The following is a 22731-nucleotide window of genomic DNA, read 5'->3' as shown; positions in this document are numbered from 1 at the left end:
TCCCACAGATGCCGTCTTTGGACAGGCACTGGTCTCTAAGTCTTACTCTTACTGCCCTTCTGCATGGCAAGGGTGATTTGGTAAAGAAAGAATCAGGGGTAGGGGCCAATTATTTTTCTAAAGTTCTTTTAAACTTTTGGTTTCTAATAAGGCAGGCATTATAATTTGCTAATAAATTATTGATATTCAATCCATCTTTTCTTCTATATTCCATCAGTGCAAGCATACTTTCTTGTCTGTGACGAGTTTATTTTCCATGTACTCACAGTTGCCTTCCGAGTGGTTAAAAATAAGAAAATGAAAAGGGAGTCATTTAAAGGGCAAGAGTAAGTGTCAAGGGAAGGAGACAGAAAAAAAAAAAAAAAAGTAAATGATCACCTCAACCTCCTTGAGTAGTTGCTTCAATAAAGGATTCACTCATTATCCAAGGTCTGCATGAAAATTTAGGTAAGTCATTTTATAAATTGTTCTACACTAGTATCACCTCCACATTTGAAAAATCAAGAGTTGACTTTACTGACTCTATTGAAAAGCCTCATGTTTCTAGGCAAAGTACCTTTAACCCAAACCCTAAAATACCCCATTTGTTTCATTCTGAAAAATGCAGTCAATCCTACTACAAAGCAGGAAAATATATTTATAATAAAGTAGAGACAATAGTAATAAAAATGAATCTCCACAGGAATAATGTACATGAACACATTTATTGTGAGTAGCTCTATGGAAAGGCAAGTCAGATATATATAGATATACATATATATATAAACACTATACACAGTTGCAAAGTCATCTCCCAAAACCGCAAACGAGATGTTTACAAAGAAAAGAAAGTACAAGAGTATTTACAAAGGAAGACAAAGCCAAAGCAACTCAAAACATATCTGTGAAGCAGAAATAGCAGATGTAATTAGCTGGTGGAACTGTAAAGTTTCAGTTTTTAACGACCAAGTGACTATGCCTGATACCAAATTAAATGTAGAGGTCACAAAAAAAAAAAAAAAAAAATTCCATCATCGTTTTTTCTTAACAGCAGCATGAACTGATAGCTGGAAGGTAAGTGATATGTTGGTAAACATATTCCTTAAAGATTCTTCCAGCATAATACTGAATAAATTAATTGTCTGTAAACTAATAAATAATGACAAAAAGATCGCATTTGTTATGCAGTACCTGTGACTATGTGTACCTGTTACTATTTGTATAACACATACTACTGTGTATGAGGTTTCTCATTCATTTATTCAGCAACTGTTACATCTGTGCTGTACCCTCTTTACCCTGTCTGCTGGCAGCTTCTGAACCTAATATGCAAATAAAGTGATATAGCATTTTCCCCCAAGTAATCTTTTTTCCCACAATTCTGAACAATTATTACTTAACTTACTTGAAAATAAAATGGTGACAGAAGGCTTGAAAAAAGGCTGCCTAAAGAGCACGTTGTTATCATAATGAACAAAAGCCACACTGCGTTATTTGATTAGGTTGGAAAAAGAGAAGAGTCTGAAGGAACTGAAGAAGTTGATGCCCTAGCAGTGACCAGTAACTGGAACAATGACAGATCTCGTAGCCACATCCTCTCCTCAGCACAATTTACAAGGGGAAAAAAGAGCCCACCATCCCTTTGGTTGGTAGGCAAGGAAAAACATAAGTCAGCTCGATTCTTTGGAAAAGTTAGTTTAGCAACATGTACTATATAAGCTTGCTTGAAGATAGAAGTACACATTCAAAGACATCAAAACCAAGTAGTGAAAAACTTTAGATAAATATTACACTACTTCCAAGTTGCACATTAAATGCGAAGCAAATTTCATTTTAACAGTTTACACACAACAGGTACATCTACAATCACATGTACACAGGTACACAAAGGTGTACATACACACGAATACGCACACACACTAGTGCTCACACACACACAGACACTCAAACACTCACACCCATCTGTGATATGATGAGGTTTGCCAATGATGGTACAGCAAGCCAAGATTTGTGTGCCACCACGAAACAAAGCTCTAAGCAAGCTTCAAGACCTTTGTACCTATTCTTGTGGTCACCACCTTGTTAGTGTCATGTTCTCAAAGGTCCAGGTTCCTAAAATCTTAATTCAGTTTACATCAGAGGCAAGCAAAAATAGAACGGGGAGGAGCTTGCTCTGATTTTTTTTTTAATTTGGTACATCTTATATTGGCTCAATATCCAGAAGGAAACAAGGCCTTATAAGAGGTTCCTTTTGGCTTAAGTTTTCATCAGAATATTGATTGATAAGTAAACACTAATTTCTTGAATATGGGAAACTGATCTCTTTATAGTAGCCATGGGCATAGGAGGGAGAGTGTGCATTGGGGAAAATGGAGAAATAATAAGAAAAAGTAGAATAGACGTTGAAAGTGGGGAGAGGCCCAGAGAAGCAGGGAGGGGCCTTGGGAAGAGACTTTTGAAGAGCCTTGCTTCTTTTAGGAGGTAAATGTAGGTTTCACAATAAATGAAAAATAGTAGGTTTGGAAATACTCAGTCGATTTTCAGGCAGAACATCATAGTGTTGTATGTGAACAAATAGACAGCTGTTTCTCAGTTCTGCCTTTAAAATGTTGGAAATGCTCAATCAGGATATCAGTTTCATTGACATTTAACATGAGCAGAATATTGCAGTTTTGCTAATGAGCAAAACTTTAAATAATCCGCCCTTTAGTCCTGCCTGTAAAATATTGGTAATGTTCCATCAAGATATCAGTTCAGTTGACATTTAATTCATTGATCAAGAAATGTTTTGTGTGTGTAATACTCGGAAAAAAGATTCCAGATCATACCTACCTTCCCATTATGACAGCTTTTTTTTCTTTATGTGCTGGTTTAAAGGTTTTTCAACTTCAAAATTGAATCTAAATATTTTACATTATTAAAATTAGCATTGACCAAATTTATACATATTCTAAGTAACTTTTTTTAAAGAGGGAAAGAGTTATGAGATGCTCACTCATATAGTATCTGTTCCCTTTCAAAGGGACATATTGGGGAGGAATACCAGAAAACAAAAACAAAGCACAATGTAAATATTGTTAATTAGAAATCACTGGATCCATAAGCAGCAGTACAAATGATCTGCATTAATAGGATCATTCAAATGCCAGAGTCCACTTGTAGGCTTGTAGAAATTTGGGTTGCTTTCTACTCAGAAGCCTCTGAGTTTTCTTTCCTTTAGGCAGATCTGGAGTAGATGAAGATAAAATTCCATAAGCATCACTTTTCTTCTAAAATGTGTTTTTGCGGCAATATAATCACTCTAGGAAAAAGATGATAAAACAAAAGTTACTTGCAGAATTAATGTGGAGAGCTGTCACCCCCACCCTGTTTTAAAACAAAACAAAACAAAATCTAACTAGAAGTTTTTGAGAGATATATAGAGGAGACTGCCTGGGCATGGACATGGTTAATCAACTCTGCTGGCTGCCTGTGAGGAATATCAGCTGGGCAAAGACACAAGGGCAGTTATTCCTCTTGCCCCCAGGCTGCCACTCTGACATTTCTGGTGGACAGCATCTTTGCACGTGCGTGCACTGTTCTACTTTCTTCCAGTGGAGCCCACAAGTGAGTCAGGCATTGTGCAGAGAAACAGATTTTTTTCTTCTTCTTCTACATGTTTGACTATGCCTTCACCAGGTTATATGGCACAAGTCATAGGATTTAAGTACAGCCTTGGAGATGGTCTCTAGACTCAATCATTGAATTTCTTCTCATAGAACAAAGTCATACCTGCAAAGGAGACTTGAAATTCCCATCTGTTTAATAAAAGAAAAAAGTTCCAGCATTATTCTCTTGGCTTTCTGCTTTTGAGTGGGTGCATAATGGGGAGTATGGCAGGGGTTGTGGATCAGATACACAGAAGAAGGTGCTGGACCAGGGAAGGGACAGGAATAAATGATCAGCAAATTGATTATAGGATGCCAGTGTTACCTTAAGATCAGGTCCCCACAAAGTACCAAGTATTCTATTTTATTTGAGACATCCTAAAAGAATCCATGGAAAACATCCTCCAGAGTGGGCTTCAAGTACAAGATTGTGTATTAAACTGGAAATATACATTTTAAGTATTCATTTTCTTATCAAAGGTTTTACAATTTTTTTAAAGAGATGAGGTCTCACTATGGTACCCAGGGTGAAGAGCAGTGGCATGATTATGGCTCACTGCAGCCCCACCCAGACTCCTGGGCTCCAGGATTTTAAAAATGTAACAAAGTTGCAGCTGGATAAAGCACTGAGTGGGAAGAGTACATTTCCCTCTTACTACTTGTGTCTCTTCATTAAGATTCAATGTATAGGTTTGTTCTTGCAGATTAGAAGGTTAAAAAAATGCCAGCCATGGTGGCTCATGCCTATAATCCCAGCACTTTGGGAGGCCAAGGCAGGTGGATGCCTTGAAGCTAGGAATTCAAGAACAGCCTGGGCAACATGATGAAACCCTGTCACGCCACTGCACTCCAGCCTGGGTGACAGAGTGAGGCTCTGTCTCAAAAAAAATGCCATAGATTAGTAAAGATATTAAGTTTTCCTGTCAGCCTTGGGTTTAGGAAATTTTACATTTTATGTATCTAGTTGTACACAGGAAGAAAGGAGTCTGTGATAACCACAGTTAACTGTGAGACTGCATATTAGTAACTGTTATTTGCTGCAAAATTAGGCTAGACCAGTATTACAGAGTGTTATCAGATATTAGCTACATTTTAAAATAGATATTTAAGGTTAGAAAGGTATTTCACCTAGTTTAGTTTACTATTTTGTTTTAGTACCAAAAATATCTTCATGTGTCCATATATAGCACACTGCATGTGCTTTAAAAGGGACTTCTTGCTGTCTTATATGATACACTGGATTTCATATATATTTTTCCAGAAACCTGCAAATTAAGCTCCATATAACTACCCTATTGGCATTATACTAAGATTAGGAACATTTGCTGTTATTGGAGTTTTCTTTCTTTTTTCCCTTTTTTAAATGACAGAATCTCTACTACAATTTGATTCATATTGCCATTGCTTTCCTATAACACCTACACCAGCATTAAGTGAATGCTTGATAACTTAATAAAAAGTGACAAATAATTGTGTAATTTCATGTTTACTTTACAAAATACATTTGTCAATTCTTGATTAACTATGCTAGTAGAAAGGAATAATGCTATCCAAAACAGGATAATCCCAAAATAATTTAACTTGCTTTTGAGATGCATTATGGGAACCTGAACCACAGATTTGCCTTTATAATCCTATTTTACTTAGGCCAATATTAAAATGAGTTTACATTCCCCGGGCACATTCCAAAGAACAGCGTTAAGGAAGCAACTCAGAAGCTTGCTGGGTGGCAAAGGAAAGCAATTCCAGATTAAAACTTGATTGTGAACAGTCTGCAAAATGAATATTAAAGGGCTAACAGTCATACCTTAGATTTGTCTCCCGTTCATTTTTATGTGATTTCATCATCAGAAAGGTAAATGGTGATGCTTTTAATAATGTGGTCTGTTTTGGATGTATTATTCCCATTTGATACTGACAGGTTATAAATACTTACCTTATTGTATATTCTTATTTTCCCAATTAATCAAAGGTCTTTTAAACAACAAGTTAATTTCACCCCTTTTAATGGGTGGTATACTCTTCAAGTAATTTTTCTCTATAAGACAGAAAATCTCAGTGGATTCTGATGAGTCAAAATATTTCCCTACTCCTCCTACCAAAATCTGGCAGAGAACATTTTTTTCTCAAAAACAAATGAAGTCAACTTTTCTGTTTCAAGTTATATAATGATATAAATCTGAACATTAATCTTTAACATGCTAATAACACACAGATGACTTCAATACCCCTGGAAATTTGTAGGGCGAGCCAAGAAGGCAGTTTCTCCAGGGTATTTCAGACCTCTTTATATGAATCGTAAATATGCCTCTACTACATTTTGAAGTCCGAAAGAGCAGTATTTCCTCTGCTCAGAGAAAGGTGAACCTATAAAAATATATTGTTATTCTCTCATTCTCTTTTCCCCTTCTGCAACCTTATTCTCTTAGTTATCTTTTCAACTCCAATTTTCCTAGAGCTCAAAAATGGTTTTCAAGGGTTTTTGCAAATTTCTCACTCTGTTCATTAGACAACATGCTATCCCTGCATCCCTGCAATCAACTGGAGCTCACATAAGCAGGGGCAAGCAAGTAAAGCACCAAAAAAAAAAAAAAAAAAAAAAAAGGAAGCAAATAAAGATAAATTGAAGCATACATGCCAAAGATGAATGTATAATAATGCAATTATATTACTTAGCTTAGCATTGTCTCTGGAGTATACGTAGGTGTTTTTTTTTCCTCAATAGGAACAGATCATCATACTTTTCTGTGCCCTGTGATTGTAGTGGAGGATGATTCTCTAGGACTTGATAAAATTAAGTGCTATTTATTGCTCAAGGCTAAAAATTACTAATAATCGCAGCTAGTCTTCACAACAACAATTATACCAGACTATTATCTCCTTCATAGATCAGATGATGAAACACCTTTGTTCCCACAATGGCAATAGTTTTGGGACAGAATGGTCAAACGAATCTGTAAGGGAAATGTATGACACTTGTAAACCCCTGGCTCCTCAAAGGTCAGCTCACTCGTTTCACATCTGTGCCTTGTTAGCAGGCCCTGGGCCACTTATGCATGTGCATATTCCAGTCTTGAGTATCTGGATACAAACTCTATGGAGATCAGCTACAGGATTTTCATGGTAGGTCAGCTTCTCCACTACCTCCCAACACACACATGGGACACTTCACTCTGCTGGCCAGTTACTGCCAACTTAAAGAATGCAAGTTACTAGAATTCTAATATAGGCCGTTTCAAATTTACAAAACATATTTCAAGGTCACTGTTTAGTTGAAACTCAGAATAAATTATCTTATAGAAACAATGTCATAAATTAATGGTGGACAGGTTCATAGCTTTGTCTAGATATGCCTATATTTAACCTATGCAGCTCTTGAACTAACAGAGAACTATTTTGACTATACCCAGTCATCATTTCTGAGGGAAGATGTATATGAAGTTTCAGTTTGAGACTCCAGGAATATATGTCTTCCAGCCATGGCAATAGGAATTTTGTCCCCCAAACTCAACCAGCTGGAATAGTCGAAGGCAGGGTGACAGTGGAAGGGAAACTATGGTAAAAGCTGCAGCAACAATAAGGACTTCATCATGGAGGTGAGTGGGGGCACAGGACTTTAAGTGCGAGGACAAGGTTGGTATGCTTTCAAGACTGGGGGCATAACACTTTAAAAAGCAAGAGTGAAAATCACATTTGTTGGTCAGACTTTCAAGGGCCCCATAGGTACACATGTGAGCAATTTTCAAGACTGTGAGATAGAAACTTCACTGATATTCTTTCTAAGTTTCAAGTCTATAAGTAGGAAATTATTAATCACAGAAAGAAAAATTATATAAATTGTCAAAACTAGCTAAAGTGACTACAATTTACAGGGAATTAGATATTTGGTAAATCCAGAAGGTGTGGCTAGCATCACACATATTGTGATCAATCCAACCATGAAAATAGCTTTAAACATCAGCCCAGCTGCTTCTGTGCCAAGTGACAGTAGGGCAGGCAGCACAGCCTTGGATCTGTGCAACAAGGATCCCCACAAGGAAGGTTGCCTCTGCAAGCTAAGTGCAAGAAGCCTGTGTACTGGGAGTGATCAACATCTGGAGAAGTAAGCCCTCTATGGGCCCTGCAGGACTCCCACAGTGGCCCTCTCCTTTTCAGCCAGCGAAAGAACAGGAAAGGGCATGTTTGCCCGAATTTAAGGGCACAAGTTTGGCAAAGGGCACATGAGGGTAAGACTCACAGAACACAACCAATGTAACCCTAACCAATAAGAAAGAGGTATCAGGAAGCTAAGAGAAAATAGCAGTAACTTTCTCATTCACTTAATAAGTATTTGAGTACATTTTCCATTCTAAAAAGAATTAATTATTCAGCCAGAAGTTGAAAGGTACCCTCTAAAAATGCAAATCTAAAATAGTATATAATTTACACTAGAAAAATCTTTAAACATTCCTATTTCTCAAGTGTTGAATCTACTTTTCCAAAATAAGGTGGAAATGTGAGACCTGTAGCTACATTACCAATAATCAATGCAGAATTGCTAGAGAATATATTTTAAGTTCATATGGCAAGCACATTTTTCTTGGCAATTTTATCAATAGCTTTAAAATCAGCAATGTAATGGTTATGGCAAAAACTCAGTGCATTGTGATGTATTTATTTCATTATTATAAAAAGCAGTGTTTTAAATTTCTCATTTCTCATTCAAGACCAAGCAACATTTTCTAGTAAACGATCCTCACTATCTAAGAGTCTGGCAGCACCTCTTAGAGAAAATATACTGAAGGTTTTAATTAAGCATTTTACAAAAGCTATTTTCCAATACTGCCAATAAAACGTCTGGGCTATTTTTACATAATCTTAAAGCCTTAAAAAAGGTGCTAAATCAAAATGAACTTAATTGTAAACAGGGATTTTTATGTCCCAAGGAGAGAGTTTGATTTTCAAGGCTTCTAAAATCTACTTGCCTGACTGCCAAAAGCAAGTTTACTTTTTAAACAAATGAAGAACGTCTATTGCTACACTGCTTATTCTTCCACCTGTCTTACTTTATCCTGTTTTGCCTACTGTGCTGGTTTAGATTAGAATACCAAACTTTATAATGAAGGAAGAAATTAAATGAAAAGACTTTTTGCTATAACTCCCAAATGTCAATGAATTATTCTTTGATTGGAAAATCAAAGAAATCTAACTTCTAAAGAAATGACCATTAATGGAAATTTACTGAATGCACCCTCAATTTACTTTCTTTCCTTTCCATGTTTCTGTGGGATCTAAATAGATACACACACTATTTGTGTTTGGGCAGTAAAGATTAACCAACTCCTCCCCAGATCAGATTTAAAACATTCAATTCCAGCACAAGTCAAATTCTTTTATTCTAAAAGCCAGGGCAAACAGTTCAATGTAATAAAATTACCCAAGTCCTGGAAGGTAGTCCACGGTTATAATGCTCTGAATGAATTACTTTCAACAAAATTTGCTACTATCAAGTGAAAGCAAACTTGTAATTTTTTCCTAATCATTACCCATGTAATAATCTGTCACCAATGGGAAAATAACAGACTACACACCTGATTAAAGGGAAGTGTCATATGTTGGGTGGAGCACTGGACTTGAAATCAGATGTATGAGTTAGATTTTCAGCTCTGCCACTTACCTTTTTGATCTCAGGAAAATTCTCAACATCGGCTTCATTTCCAGTACTTACCGTCCATCAGTAAAATAATGAATGTGAATGTGATTTGCAAACTATAAGGCAATCTGCAACTGGAAAGCATTTCCTCAATCAACAATTTGACAATTTAATAATAAACCCTTTTAAATCACATAAACTATTTCTTAGTTCTCCCTACACTCGTCAGCCACATCTATTCCCACAGGAAATTTTTTTTTGTCACTCTGAGAAGCCTGAGTTTGTTCCCAAAACAGGGGATTAGGGAGAGAAAAAGAAAGTAAGAGATCTTGTTTGAATTTTAATACATATATGATATTCTGGTGTGCTTAATTAAAGTTCTGGTGCTTGTTTAAAGTAGGTATTTTGCTAGTAGTTGAAATTTTTACCCTGAAAACATCACTCTTAGAATGAATGCAAATGAATAATGATTATGAACAACTTTAGTTAACTTTAATTAAATGAGGTCTTCTTTAATTGTTACAGGTCAAATACCTCATTAGTCCAAACACTGTCCAATTTTGAGGGGTTGAATATTACCTAAAATAAGTGATCCATCAATGGTAGCCGGGAAATTTCTGCTATATGGAAATTTTATTATAATAAATTATAGTTAAGTTCAATGGAATAAAAACAATGTGCTCTTAGTGCCTATAACTGATAGCAACAAGTTTGGCAGTAGTACACTCAAAAAAAGCATAAGATTGCTTCATGGTGATAACAGTGTCTAACACGCAAAAATTAATTAATTACTAAAGTTTTTTTTTTTTGCTTTTTAATACCAAGTGCCCATCATAACATTACTAACTTAGCTGACCGGTTCTCTCACCCCTCCTAGAGCTGCCCTTTTATATCCTCCCAACTCTTGAATAAAAAACCGGGAAAATGTTCACCTCAAGTCATTTTGAACTATGAATTCTCTATCAGGTAAGGTAGAAAAAGAAGCAAACAGTCATACATAGGTTAACAGTCAAACTAAACTACATAAGAAACAACATTCTTCTCCTAAATGCTAATGCCTATGACCTATGTGTTTAAAATGTGAAGACTTCATCTTCAATAAATGATTAAAAAGTATTTCATTTATTAATACAGTCATGTCTAAGGTTATACTTCTGGGTGTTTCTTTCTAATCGACTTAAGTAAATTCCCTTAAGGCATTTACTTATATGCAATGTGACTGTAGGTAAATGGAATTATATGCTAAATTTGTGTTACATGAGAACAGCTGTCTCACAGATTTATAGTCTCACTTAAATGGTAATCTATAAAGATCCCAACTCTGAACAATAATGCAAAGTATTTTAAATGCAAGTAAAGACTAACTGAAAAGTGAGCTTTTCAGATGGAGAATCTTAATTTAGGTTTGTTTTTCTAAATGTAATAATAATAGTAGCAACAATAACAATGGCAATAGCTATAAAATAATTCATGTATAGTACTTACTGTATGCCAGGCACTATTCTAAGCACTTGCCATCAATTAAAATGACTTTTTGAAATACATAACTTCTAACAAAGACGGTATTTGTTCCTCTGTCAAAGCGTTATGTTTTTGTTTCCTAACACGATTGTTTTTGTTTTAATGTTAGATAGGAAAATAGAGATCAGAAATGAGTGAAAATTATTCTACAGCTTTATGATTTAAAAAAAGGATCAGAATCATTCAGCTTGTTCTTAACACTTCACAGACAACATTCTACCATACAATTTACATTAAAATGGTAACCAAAGTCATTTCCTACAATGGTTTGTTTCACCACCATCAACACCACTACCACCACCACCACCACCCCCCAACCTCCACCATTCCTTTCATGTATTTCAGCAAATTATGTGCAGGAATCACTCTCAAGACTAATTATTTTGCAAGAAACTAAATCAGTTTAAACTGCCGAAATTTCACTTCAGTATTAACCCAATGACACTAAAAATATCTTACATTTGCAAAGTGCTTTAACATTCCAAAGTGCTTCCACGTTGATTCTCTTATTTCAACCTAAGTACCTGCCTCCCTGTGAGATAGAACTTCCTTGCTGTAGTCACTCAATAAAGCTAGGAATTTCCTCAATAAACAATGCATTTACAGAACGTTAAATCCCCAAAATAGCTACAAAGTCATAAATCAGTAATTTATGCTAAAACAATGATCATGGTGTCTAGGTATTCCTTGGAAGTCAGAATTTATTCGAGGAACAGTAAGATTTCACTATTTTAAATCCTAAACTTCTTAGACCTCTATGAAAACTGGTCCTTTTGAAAGTACTACAGGGACACAGGCAACTATGTATCATCTACATCAAAAGTATAAATGGTGTCTTCAATAGTTAGACTCGAACAATAGCTTGAGATCAATTTTCAGGTATATTCTGCAGAATAAAGTAGATATATTCTTGAAAATCTTATTATGGATTAAAGTCTTGGAAATGAAATTATATATTTTAAATGTACGATTATGGTAGCAGTGGTGATCATATGTGTTTGTGTGTGTGTGTATGTGTGTGTGTTGGGGAGGGAACTCACAGTTTAAAAGAGTTCTGAATTGAATCTTTTGGCAAGCCAAAGCATCCTTTTGTTGTTTTAACGATCACTCTTTAATGTGTCCCTGCTGCAAATGTGAGTTTTTGTATGGCAAGTTTTCTATAGCAAGGAGAGAAAGGGGATGTGGGGGGGCTACACCTGCATTAAATAGGGAGCTTGTTAGGTGACTGTTGTGATCAGTCCCCGACTTGTTCTGCCTGATCAAGCACAGTGGGCAGAGATCCAATCACAAAAGCATTCCACAAAGCAAGCAAAGCAAAAATCTTCACTAAACTGACTACTGGAATGAAAACTGCCGAGGTCCATCCCTTCCCTTCACTGGGAAAGAAGCATATTCTACTAAAGAGGGAAGGCAGTTGAGACTATGGAGACATCATCTTCTGCAATCATCTCTTGAAAATGTTTCAAGACACACTGATGACAACACTGCACAATATTGTACACAGTAAAATTACTCTAAGTCTTGTTTCCAAGTCTGACAGCTCCTACTCTTTCTTACTTCTTCCTTTGGAAAAGTAGCCCTTTAAAAACTTCCACCATTCCAGGGTAAGCTGCCCCTGGAGTCAGGTCTTCCTCCAGCCTTATCTTGCTTTCCTTGATTTCCCATAAGATATACGAATTAAAAGTTTTAACTGCTTTTTAAGCCTTTGAAATAATATTCATATCCTTTATCAAGTTGTCACCACATCCTCTTTTGGAAGGGTGGGGGGTTAAAAGAAGAAAATGAGGCACAGCAAATGTGACTTGCCTGTCATTACTAGTGACAGAGAAAAGGAACACTCAAGGTTTCTGGAATTTATCCTGTGTAAAAACAAAAAGAAAATCAACACACAAACATATTCCCGAGCCAAATACTGTCTTCTTTTAATCACCTCTTGGTTTGGATTGTTTATGTTTTGTTCTCCCCAGACATTCACGTTAACAATTGAGATTTAACTTTCTTGGTAAATCACAACAAACTAGCATAACAATGACTGCTCTTTAAAAAGTAACTTTCGGTGGAGAAAAATATCCTCCCCAAACACAAATAGTTGATTGTTACTGCTTAATAGTCTGTGCTCTTATTAAATTCCCACACTTAAATATGGGCATTTGCAGAAGAGCAACTTTTAATTGTTGCTTTGAAAATTAGTTGGTGGAACCCAATTTACGACACCTGCTTTACATTACGATTAAATGATGAGGAAGGATGTTTAAAAGTATCCTTATGTTCTATGTCTGCGTTTTAACTACTCCTAAAAAAGTAGAACCAATGTTTAAATGATAATCAGTTCTGTCCAGATAAAGAAATTGATTAGATAAAAACAAATTTTTGCAAAGATCAAAAAGGCATTGTGTGAATAATTAAAACTGAATTCTATCCTCCATGTCGAATAGCACCAGTTAATGAAATATTATCCCTAACACTGTAGACTGTAGCACATCGAATCATTAGACAATGACCATTCTCTTTAGGGAAATTAATTCTAAAATTACCGACCTCTTTTGGGAGAGTCGAACTGGTTATCAGGTCTGGTAAAATCCATTCTCACGTAAGTGTCGTCGTCGTCGTCAGAATCTTCTCTCTCCGGGGGTCTTGGCACCCGGCGACTGCGAGGTGGTGGTTCGGGAGCGGCAGCTGTAGCGGCAGCCCCGCCAGCCTGGTTCTCACCTCTGGCAAGGTTTGCAGATGGGTTGTGGGCTCCGGGGTTCGAGCCACCGGCAACGTCTTGGGCTCCCCTTACTGCTTCGGTATCAGCAGCATTAGCAACAGGTTGAAACCAGCGGGCAGAGGCGGAGTCAAATCCAGCAGCGGCGGCTGCTGCGCCGATGCCCGGGGCTACGGCGAGCGCGGAGGCCGCAGCTACAACTTGGCTGACCGCTAAAGTCGGCTCTGCAGCCGAAGTAACCGCCGGGACTGAGGATGGGGAAAGGTCTCTCTCGAGGCTGTCTGTTGGAAAAGCAGAGACAGCGGCTCTGGCTGCTGCAAAGAAACTTTGAGAACGACTTTGTGGGCGTCTTCTCTCCTGCTCTTCCTCCTGCAGCAGCCTAGCTACAGGTGGTGGTTCAGAACATCGGCTGGGGGAGAGAGAAATATCCATACAGCACTCAGAAAATGGGTCGACCACATAGATTCGACCTGTTTCAGCATCGTAGCGAATGGCACTGTCAGCAAGAGGCATGACTGGTGTCATTGCTGAGTTGAAAATTACTTCAATGTAGTCACCCTCTTCCTCATTAGCATTGCTACCTGTAGCACTCAGGGGAAGGGGAGGAAGTGGCCACCTAGCACTGTCCAGAGATAAGGGGTTGGCACGTGGTATAGCTCTGAAAAGATCGGAGAAGTCGTTTGCTGGATTTGGAAATAGTACTCCAAACTCAACGTTCACATAATTAGAAAAGGCTGACTGTCTGGGGTCAGCAATTATGCCCCACGAACCTGGTAGTCCTTGAGTAGAGGGAGCTGGTGTATTGCTCTCTCTTTTAGTGAAGTCGATGTTGACGTAGTCACGAGAGCTGTCAGCTTCTCTCTGTTCACGTGTGGGCTTTTGTGGTTTTGGCTTGATTTTATATCCTTTTGTAATAAAAGAAAGTCGGTTAGGTCTCTTAGCCTTATTCTTTAGGGACCCATCATCCCAAGGCTTTGAAGGTGATCCCCCATCTCCAGGCTTTGAGAATGATCCCTCACCTGAAGGCTTTGAAGCTGCATCTTTGGGGCCCCAGTTATAGGAGACTTCTTTGTCTAGGCCCCTCCCCAGGAACTTTCCAGGTAACATTGGCACATACTCACTGTTGTCACTCTGTCCCAAAGGTGAGCTCTGAAAAGGGTTTGGTAGAGAGAAGTAGGAGCTCCAACTTTTGGAGGAAGAGCCACCCTGAGGATTTCTGGGGTTTTTTGGAATTGCACCGGCTCCAGGAGCCATAAACATGTAGTCACTCTCACTGTCATTGTCCTTTGAGTCATCCTCTTTATTAGTATCAGGTGCTTTTGGAGGACTGGGAGCAGGTGGTGGGCTCACTCTGGGAAACATCATCATGTACCCTCTTGAATCTTCAAAAGGGGATCGAGAGTGGCGCTTTTTTGAAGCAGAGACATTTTGAGGAGCCATTGGCATATAATCACTGGAGCTTACAAGAGGGGCAGCCACCCCTGGCCTCATTGGCACGTATGGGTCATCCTCATCTTCATCAAAAGCTCTGGCTCTGTGGGGACCTCGAGCTGCACCTTCTGGGATCTCTGCATCTTTCACTTCTTTGGCTTCTTTGCGCTCTTTTGTGGCTCCTCTGTCAGCACAAAAATAAAGTCGGAATCTTCCCCCAGACTTCCCTTTTCCACCAGTTGCTCCAGCTGGTGGGGGCAGAGGAGGTGGTGGTGGAGGTGGTGGCATTTGCTGTTGCTTGCTTTGAGTTAATTTGCCAAAATAGGATCTTTTCTTCAGAGATTTTCCACGTTCACCATCAGCATCGGATCCTTTCCCACTTCCTGAGCCTTTGCCCCCTCCAGAGTTCTTGCCACCACCTGAGCCATGCCCACCTCCAGGTCTCTGGCCACCACCTGAACCTTGCCCACCTGCGGTGCCGTGGCCATCTCCAGAGCACTGGTTTCCTCCTGAGCCCTGGCCATTTGAGCCCTGGCCACCACTTGAGCCCTGACCACTTCGGGATCCCTGTCCCTCGCCTGAGCACTGGTTTCCTCCCGAGCTATGGCTACTGGAGCCTTGGCCACTTGAGCCCTGGCCACCTCCTGAGCCCCGGCCATTTCCTGAGCCCCAATTGTTCATGGGCATGTAGTCGCCTCCGCTTCCTTCCTGATCTTCTTTGCCCTGGGGATTGCCTTCCTCCCCAGAGTTGCCAGAGCCAGAGCCAGACACTTCAGAAGACAGGCAAGCTCCATTGTTCGGGGCTTCTGCAGGGTGCGGGGGACGTGCTGGGCTGGGTGCTAAGCGGTGAAAAAAGCTGGCCGGCACTGAACTCGCTCTCCTTGACCTGTGCCCTCTGGGCAGGTGCAGTCTTCCTCGCCTGGAGTGGGGCACAGGCTCGCTGGGTGTTATGAAACGCCTGGTGAAAAGCATCTCGTCTTCCCCGTCGCCGATGGCCCTGAGGTGGCAACACTGCTCAAAGCGGGACCTTCTGAGCCAGCCTCCCGGCTCGAGCGGCAGCAAGCCCAGGTGCCTCCTAGCGGACAGCAGGGTTAACAGGTGGGCGCCGATGCTGATGCTGTAGCTGCGGCAGCGGGCTCTGTATTCGTCTGCACATAAGGCTCTCATCTTCTCCAAAAACAGCTCATGCATGTTTTGGGCAACCACACAGTCATCGACCTGCATCCAGAGCTCTCCCGGACCGATGACGGTGGACCTGCCTACTTCCAAGAAGAAATACTGCTCCGAGTGTCCACAGCGACGGATGCTCAGGAGCTGGACGACCACGCTGGCCACTTCGGTGTTCAGTCTCACAAACACAACCTCCTCGTCGGTTAGACACAGCCGGAACACGCCGCTCAGCTCTTTTCTGTGCCCCAGCCCCCTGGGTTTGACTATTACCTGCCACACATCTTTATAGAAGGGTGGCTCCGCCGCCGCTGCCGCCGCCAGCGCGGCCGGCTCTCCGTCCGGCTGCGCGCGGAGCGTGCCGCAGCGGCGGCGCTTGCTCTCGAGGATGAGGCGGCTGAGCAGCAAGTACCAGCTTTCCTGCTCCGACTCGTTCTCGGCCACCATCGCGAAGTACTCGTCCTGGGTGAAAAGGGCAATGAGGTGTCGGTACCTTGCATCTGCTCTCTGGCTCACGGAAAAGCACTGGTATAGGATGATCACGCGTCGCGGTGGAATGAGCCGGGGGATCGCGGCGCCAGAGGCGGCCGCCGCTGCTGCAGCCGCCGCGGCGCGGACACTGTGCCGGAACTTCCTGGCATTTTCGTAGTATTCCAGGCGAGCTGGGGCGTCAGCGGTCTCGAGTTTGAGCACGAAGTAGCGCCTGTGCCCATGCTTCTGTTTCCGCAGGTAGCCGCGTTTGCAGACTTCCTCCCCGACGGGGAGGTCCTCCTCCTCGGACTCGGAGTCTGACCGGGAGCCAGTGGCCGTGGAGAGCCACATGGCTCCCGGACAAGACGACCCGGTCCCAATGAGTGCGGTCGGGGTTCCCGAGGAAAGAAGCGGGGTGGTCACCACTGCTGCTAGAGCTGCCGCTGCTGCCGCTGCTGCACCTCTTAGTCTTCTTGTCGCTTGGTCGCGAGTGAAGGAGCAACTCGCCATGGTGATGCACGATGGTTTTAAGGTGAGCGAGGAGGAGGGGGAATTCAGGAAAGGGAGGGTTGAGGGAAGAGGCTGTCTACCCCCGTCTGCCCGCCCCAGCCCCCTCCTGCCTTGGCCCGCGCCCCCGCCCACTCCACTCTAAGCGCACGACAGCGGGCAAAACAACACGTGACCGAAGCCTCACGCGGCGGCCGCTGCGGATCCTGCTACCGGCGCAATGGAGGGGCGCGAGCGGCCACCAGTAGAGGTGTGCAGGGAGGAGGCGGCGGGCTTGGGAGGCGGAGCCACCTCCAGCTGTGCCAACACCCTCCGGGTGAATCTCCAGGCCTGTGGGCCAAGGGAGGACTAAGAGGAGGAGGCGGGGCTCTCTGGCCAAGCAGATTCTACACGGGAGTCGAGGAAGGCATGAGGGGGCGGGAGAAGGCCTGGAGGGGCAGAGGAGAAAGCGGCCGGCTATCAGGGCTGGGAGAGGGCGCCACAGTCGGGGCCCCATTGGTGGGAGGTGGTGCGGGGGGGCGCGGAGCGCAAGCAGTGCCGGTGGCGCCGGGGTGCAGAGCCCGCACAGTCGCCGGACGGTTTGTTTGTTTATTTGGGAAGCGGGAGCCAGGTGAAACTGTTGCAAGGCTCTGATTGGCTGGAATAGGAGCCAATGGGAGGGTCCGGCAAGAAGGCAGTCGCGAATTCATTAGTTTGGCGGGAGGGAGGGGTGAGAGGGGAGAGGGGGCGTGGCTGGGGTCCCAAAGTGGCTTCGCTGTCGGCTTGTGGCGCTCTCAGGCGGTAAACAACCTTACACAAATAGCTGTTAATGGTGGTGGTAAACTCGTGCAAATCCCAGAGCCATGGTGACCCGGGACGGAGTCGGGTGCCCTGGTATTCCCTGTCAATCACATAAATTCTCTGTTCCTGTCACAGTCTGGTTTATTCTTTCCAGTCGCTCACGGCGGCTGGTCGAGCTTCTTGGGAAAAAGTGTCGGCACCCCTTGAAAGCGGGTTGATGACCCGGGCGCTCAGACCCGCTTCCCACCGCGCTGCAGGCACTCCCGAGCCCGCTCCACCCCTGACGAAGCCCGCGACTCTAAGGCACACGAATAACCACGATGAATTCAAAATGAACATGATCTTTATTAATCAGAATGCACTTCTAGCCCACGAAGCACAGGTTCCCTAAATACAGTGTTTCTGCCTATTTGATTAACGATGACTACGAAAGCACAAATTTGGGGGCCTGCAATGTATACAGCCATATTGGAAAAGATTGGACTCGATTCTTACTGAAATAACCAGTGTTGGGCTGTGAGGTATTTTTCTGTGGGAAATGCTTTGGAAGGTGCCTTTAAAAGAATCTCAAAATATTGCTTTCCTTTCCTTGAGCGAGACCGAAAAACTTTAGAAAAAGAAAAGCTCATACCTAGAACAAAGGACCACGCTGAATGCATATTCTAGAGCGCATTTCACATCCCTCGCGTCAACAAGAAGAAGGTGAGGAGCTTTGATGCATTTCAGTTTACAAGTTGACATCACAAAAGTAAGAGCTGCTGCCTCCCTAATTTCTGGAAAAACTGCCAGAGTGTAAGTGCAACCTCCTGAAGTCTCTCTCTCTCTCTCTCTCTCTCTCCCCCCCCTTCCCCCCCTCTCTCCCCCCCCCCCCCCCCCCTCACCACCCCAGTTATTTCTTGACTAGGATTTTAGACTCCTCTCCCTCTCTCCCCCACCACCCCAGTTATTCCTTGACTAGGATTTCAGACTCTTAATGGTGGAGGTGGGTCGTGAATTATCAAAGGAGTGACCACGTTTGCAAAGAGGAATGGAGGGACAGGAGGAAATAACAGCATTTCTCTCTGAAAGAATGGAATGTCAGTTCACCCTTGCTCTAGGGTTGATACGGCAAAGTATACTATTTTATAAAATCCCACAGTAAACTAGGCAATGTGTATATCATAAAAATAAACCGTATCTCTGCCCTCTTAAGAATTTGCTCTCTGTTAGAAACAGAACACACGTATTTGAATAAATGGCTCCTTTTTGATGCTATAATTTAAGAGAAAGAAAAATTGGTTTTGGTTGTCCCCCAGATATTACAAACATTCAATAACATTCCCTCTGCTGCCAATGGTTTATAAGTGCAATATATTCACAGGTGCCGGAAGCAGCCGTGGTTTCGGAAGGGAGCTAGAGGCAGAACCAGAGTGGATGCTGAGAGCCCTGTCTGTGACTGTTACATATTTCAGCTGCGTAGTCACATACATACAAGATTCCCTGCATTTATAACCAAAATGATAACAAATGCTCTCATTTGGGATTTTGTTTGATAGTCATTAGGATATTTTATAAGTCTTTCCAAGCACAAGGTTCTTCTCTTTTTTTTTTTAAAGAGAAATGTGACAAATAAGGCAACACATTTGAAAGTGCTTTGAGTAATAACATGACATTGAAAATATCAAAATGAATATTAAAACAAATGGGAAAATACTGGAGATTTTTTAATCCTCATGTCCTTTTTCCTGTACATATAGAGTTTTTACAAAGAGCAGTAGGCTTACAATTTATATAATTTTGCATCCTGTTCTTTTCACTTAACATTATATAATATTTTCCCATATTATTATGCATCAGCCTAAATATCATTTAAAAGCAACATATTATCCAACACAATTAATGTATATTAATGTAATTAATCATCTACTTTGGGGCATTTGTTTTCATTTTTTTCAGTATTATAAATAACATGTCAATGAATATCTTGTATCTACAGCCTTTTAAAATTCCCATTGGGTAAAAACTGAGTACTGGAATTAGTAGGCTAAAAGATATGAATATTTAATACATTATTTTTCAAAAATATCATATTAGTTTACACTGTCACCAGACTGATTGTCACTTTGGACATTCTTATTTTTAAAAAATCAGAGATAAGATGGGTGAAATGGTATTCCACTATTCTTTTTTTTTTTTTTTTTTTTTGAGATGGAATCTTATCCTATCACCCAGGCTGAAGTGCAATGGCGTGATCTCAGCTCACTACAACCTCGGCCTCCTGGGTTCAAGCAATTCTCCTGCCTCAGCCTCCCAAGTAGCTGGGATTACAGGTGCCCACCACCATGCTCAGCTACTTTTTGTATTTTTAGTAGAGAAGGGTTTTCACCATGTTGGCCAGACTGGTCTCGAACTCCTGACCTCGTGATCCACCTGCCTCAGCCTCCCAAAGTGCTGGGATTACAGGCCTGAGCCACCGCGCCCGGCCTGCACTATTCTTTCAATGTGCATTTTTTTCTTTTTTACTAGTGAGATGAAACATTTATATATATTTACTGACATTGTATTATTTCCTATAATGTGTCCTTTGTGTTGTCTATTGTATTCTTAGTATTTTCTTCTTATGTTTAACTTGTTTACATAATAAATACATTAAAACTCTGTGGTATTTGTTGCAAGTTTTTTTTTTCCTACTCTGTTGACTTTAAAAATCACATTTAACCTGATTATCTTCTGTTTTGAAAGATATGTAAATTTGGCACAATGTGGTTTGTAGCACAGTTTGAAAGGGAGCTGTTGATACAAATGTCACCATGGTCACTTTTAAACTTCTTTTAAAAGATCTCATATATTTCAGCTTATATGCTCTTTTAAAAGGAGAAATGTTTCTTCTCTTGTCAACAAATTATAAGAGAGCATCTAAACTAGTTAAATTTTATCACTCTGAAATAATACTTTATGAGACATTTTCTATTTTAAGGGGAAATATCAAGCATTAATCAACATGTTAAAAAAAAGAAGTGTGAAAATAATTTCTAAACTATTACAGTGAAAGATGAACAGTGCTGATCATTTTGTACCAAGGGTATATTATTTGGCTGCAGCAAAGTGGAATTAGAGCTATAGTGAGATGCTTCACAGAGGAATTTTACTTTGTATATTTCCTACAGTGGAAGATAATCTGGCAAGCATGAGTACTTGTAAACAGGGAGAATGTTCTGACTAGAACATTATTTTCTTCCTATAGGTCAACCAAGCCTTCTCAGTCCTAATGTTATCTCAACACTGAAGCTCTGTAGAGCAGACCAGCATTACTGAATTGTACCAGATGCTAGAGCTTGTCGGACATATATTTAAATTTTCATTTTCCTGGACAACTTAATGATATAGAATAGTCATTTAGTTTAGGTCAGATTCTCATAGGCAAAGTAAAACAGATATCTAGATGGTTTAGGCAAAATATAGAGAATTTTTATTTGGCTTGAACTCACCAGATGGTGGCTTTAATGCTCTAGCCTCTTTTGGTTATAGATTCCTGTCTCTTATTATTATTATTTTTTTTGGTTTTTGTTTTTATTGTAGGACAGTTTATCCCAGAAGGCTAAAGTTGCCTTGCATATTCATTTATTACAACTGTAAAGTTTGGAATCTGCACAGAGAGTCTGAAATACAGATTTTTAAAACAACGGATAATAAATAATAAGACTTAAAAAATAGTTCTTGTTTCAGTTTGCCAATTCAACTCAAGGGATAAAAAACAGAAGCATTGTAACTGGCATTTTACACCTATAAACTAATGTAAATGGATAAATAGCCACAATATCTTTAACACCGATTCCAACTAATGAAGAAATATATGCCTTTAATGATGTGTGCTTTTAAAAGGAATTTCCTGTGAATCCTGTCTTAAGAAAGCAGTTGTTTGAATTGACTTGTCAGTGATAACAAAAAATTCATCTGCTTCTTTTCTTACATACATGATCATGAATGTTCTAAACTCAACTTGTACTAAAAATGGGTAATTGAAGTGTGGATTTATTTAGTTTAAAAATTAAGCTGTTGTATTAAATATGGATTACATTATTCAAGAGAATAAAACCTAAGAGGAAAAGTAACCAGTATAAAAGAACTATTATTCTTGCCCCATGTATAAATTATCTTGTAAGTGTTAACTCTATAAGCTTCATGAGCTAACGTCCAATTATGTTGATAAAAATGTGGTGCTACCCTTGATATTAAAAAATCATGTTAGTGATGACGATTGCTTCTCTGTGTTGGGACATAAATCACGTAGAGTGAAAGATGCTTTCTACACTATGCAGGAATAAGGGCTGCCCTGTGATTTGTGGCTGCAGCCACTGTTTGCAGATGATGGCTTTGCTTCTCAGCTTCTTTACTTCTGTGTTACTCAAAACCTCTGCTGGAGAAAACAAGCATCAAATGCCTGACTGCTGCACACAGAACAGGTCTGTTTGCTGCCTTTGTTTCCTAGCAGTCTCCAGCGAAAGTAATTAGAGCAAATACGTGGTTTAATTAGGCTCCTAAAGCTTTCCTGTTATCTTAAGAGTCAACTTAAAATTAACTTAGTTAAAAATCAAGCATTTCTTCCCATCTTCAAAAGATAAAAGTTTCATTTGGAAATAACTTTTACTAAGTAAGATAAACATCAGAACAATGAGGTCTGCTAGGTTTCACATAAATTTCAATGATTTAACATCATATATGTTCTCTATGCTAATGTAAATCAACAATAGAAAATTTAGCTTAATGCTATGTTCTTCCTTATTAAAATCATATAGCAGCATTTTTCTTAGTGTGAAAAGCCTATCAATTCATACTGCCTTGTCTTCAAAAGTTAGAATCTTTATTTTTTAAATTAAATAGGATAATTACATAGTTAAATATATTATTTT

The 22731-nt window shown here is 40.4% G+C and overlaps 1 protein-coding gene across 2 annotated transcripts; it reads right to left on the bottom strand.

The window, feature by feature from the left end:
* Positions 1 to 685: 685 nt before the first annotated feature.
* Positions 686 to 17143, bottom strand: IRS4 (insulin receptor substrate 4). Of its 2 annotated transcripts, XM_009198095.3 has the most exons (2): positions 13318 to 17143; positions 686 to 3280 (listed from the first exon to the last, which is right to left on the bottom strand). In XM_009198095.3, the coding sequence occupies exons 1-2, from the start codon at positions 17063 to 17065 to the stop codon at positions 3276 to 3278; spliced, it is 3753 nt and encodes a 1250-aa protein (XP_009196359.2). In that variant the 5' UTR covers positions 17066 to 17143; the 3' UTR covers positions 686 to 3275. The 2 variants fall into 2 exon arrangements, with proteins under 2 accessions (XP_009196359.2, XP_003918178.2); XM_003918129.3 differs by lacking the exon at positions 686 to 3280 and having other exon boundaries at positions 13310 to 17143.
* Positions 17144 to 22731: the final 5588 nt, after the last annotated feature.

This window comes from Papio anubis, chromosome X (assembly GCF_008728515.1).
Source record: "Papio anubis isolate 15944 chromosome X, Panubis1.0, whole genome shotgun sequence".
In the NCBI taxonomy this organism is placed as follows: Eukaryota; Metazoa; Chordata; class Mammalia; order Primates; family Cercopithecidae; genus Papio; species Papio anubis.
Note: the sequence above shows the minus strand (reverse complement) of the source record. Positions and strands in the feature narration are given on the sequence as shown.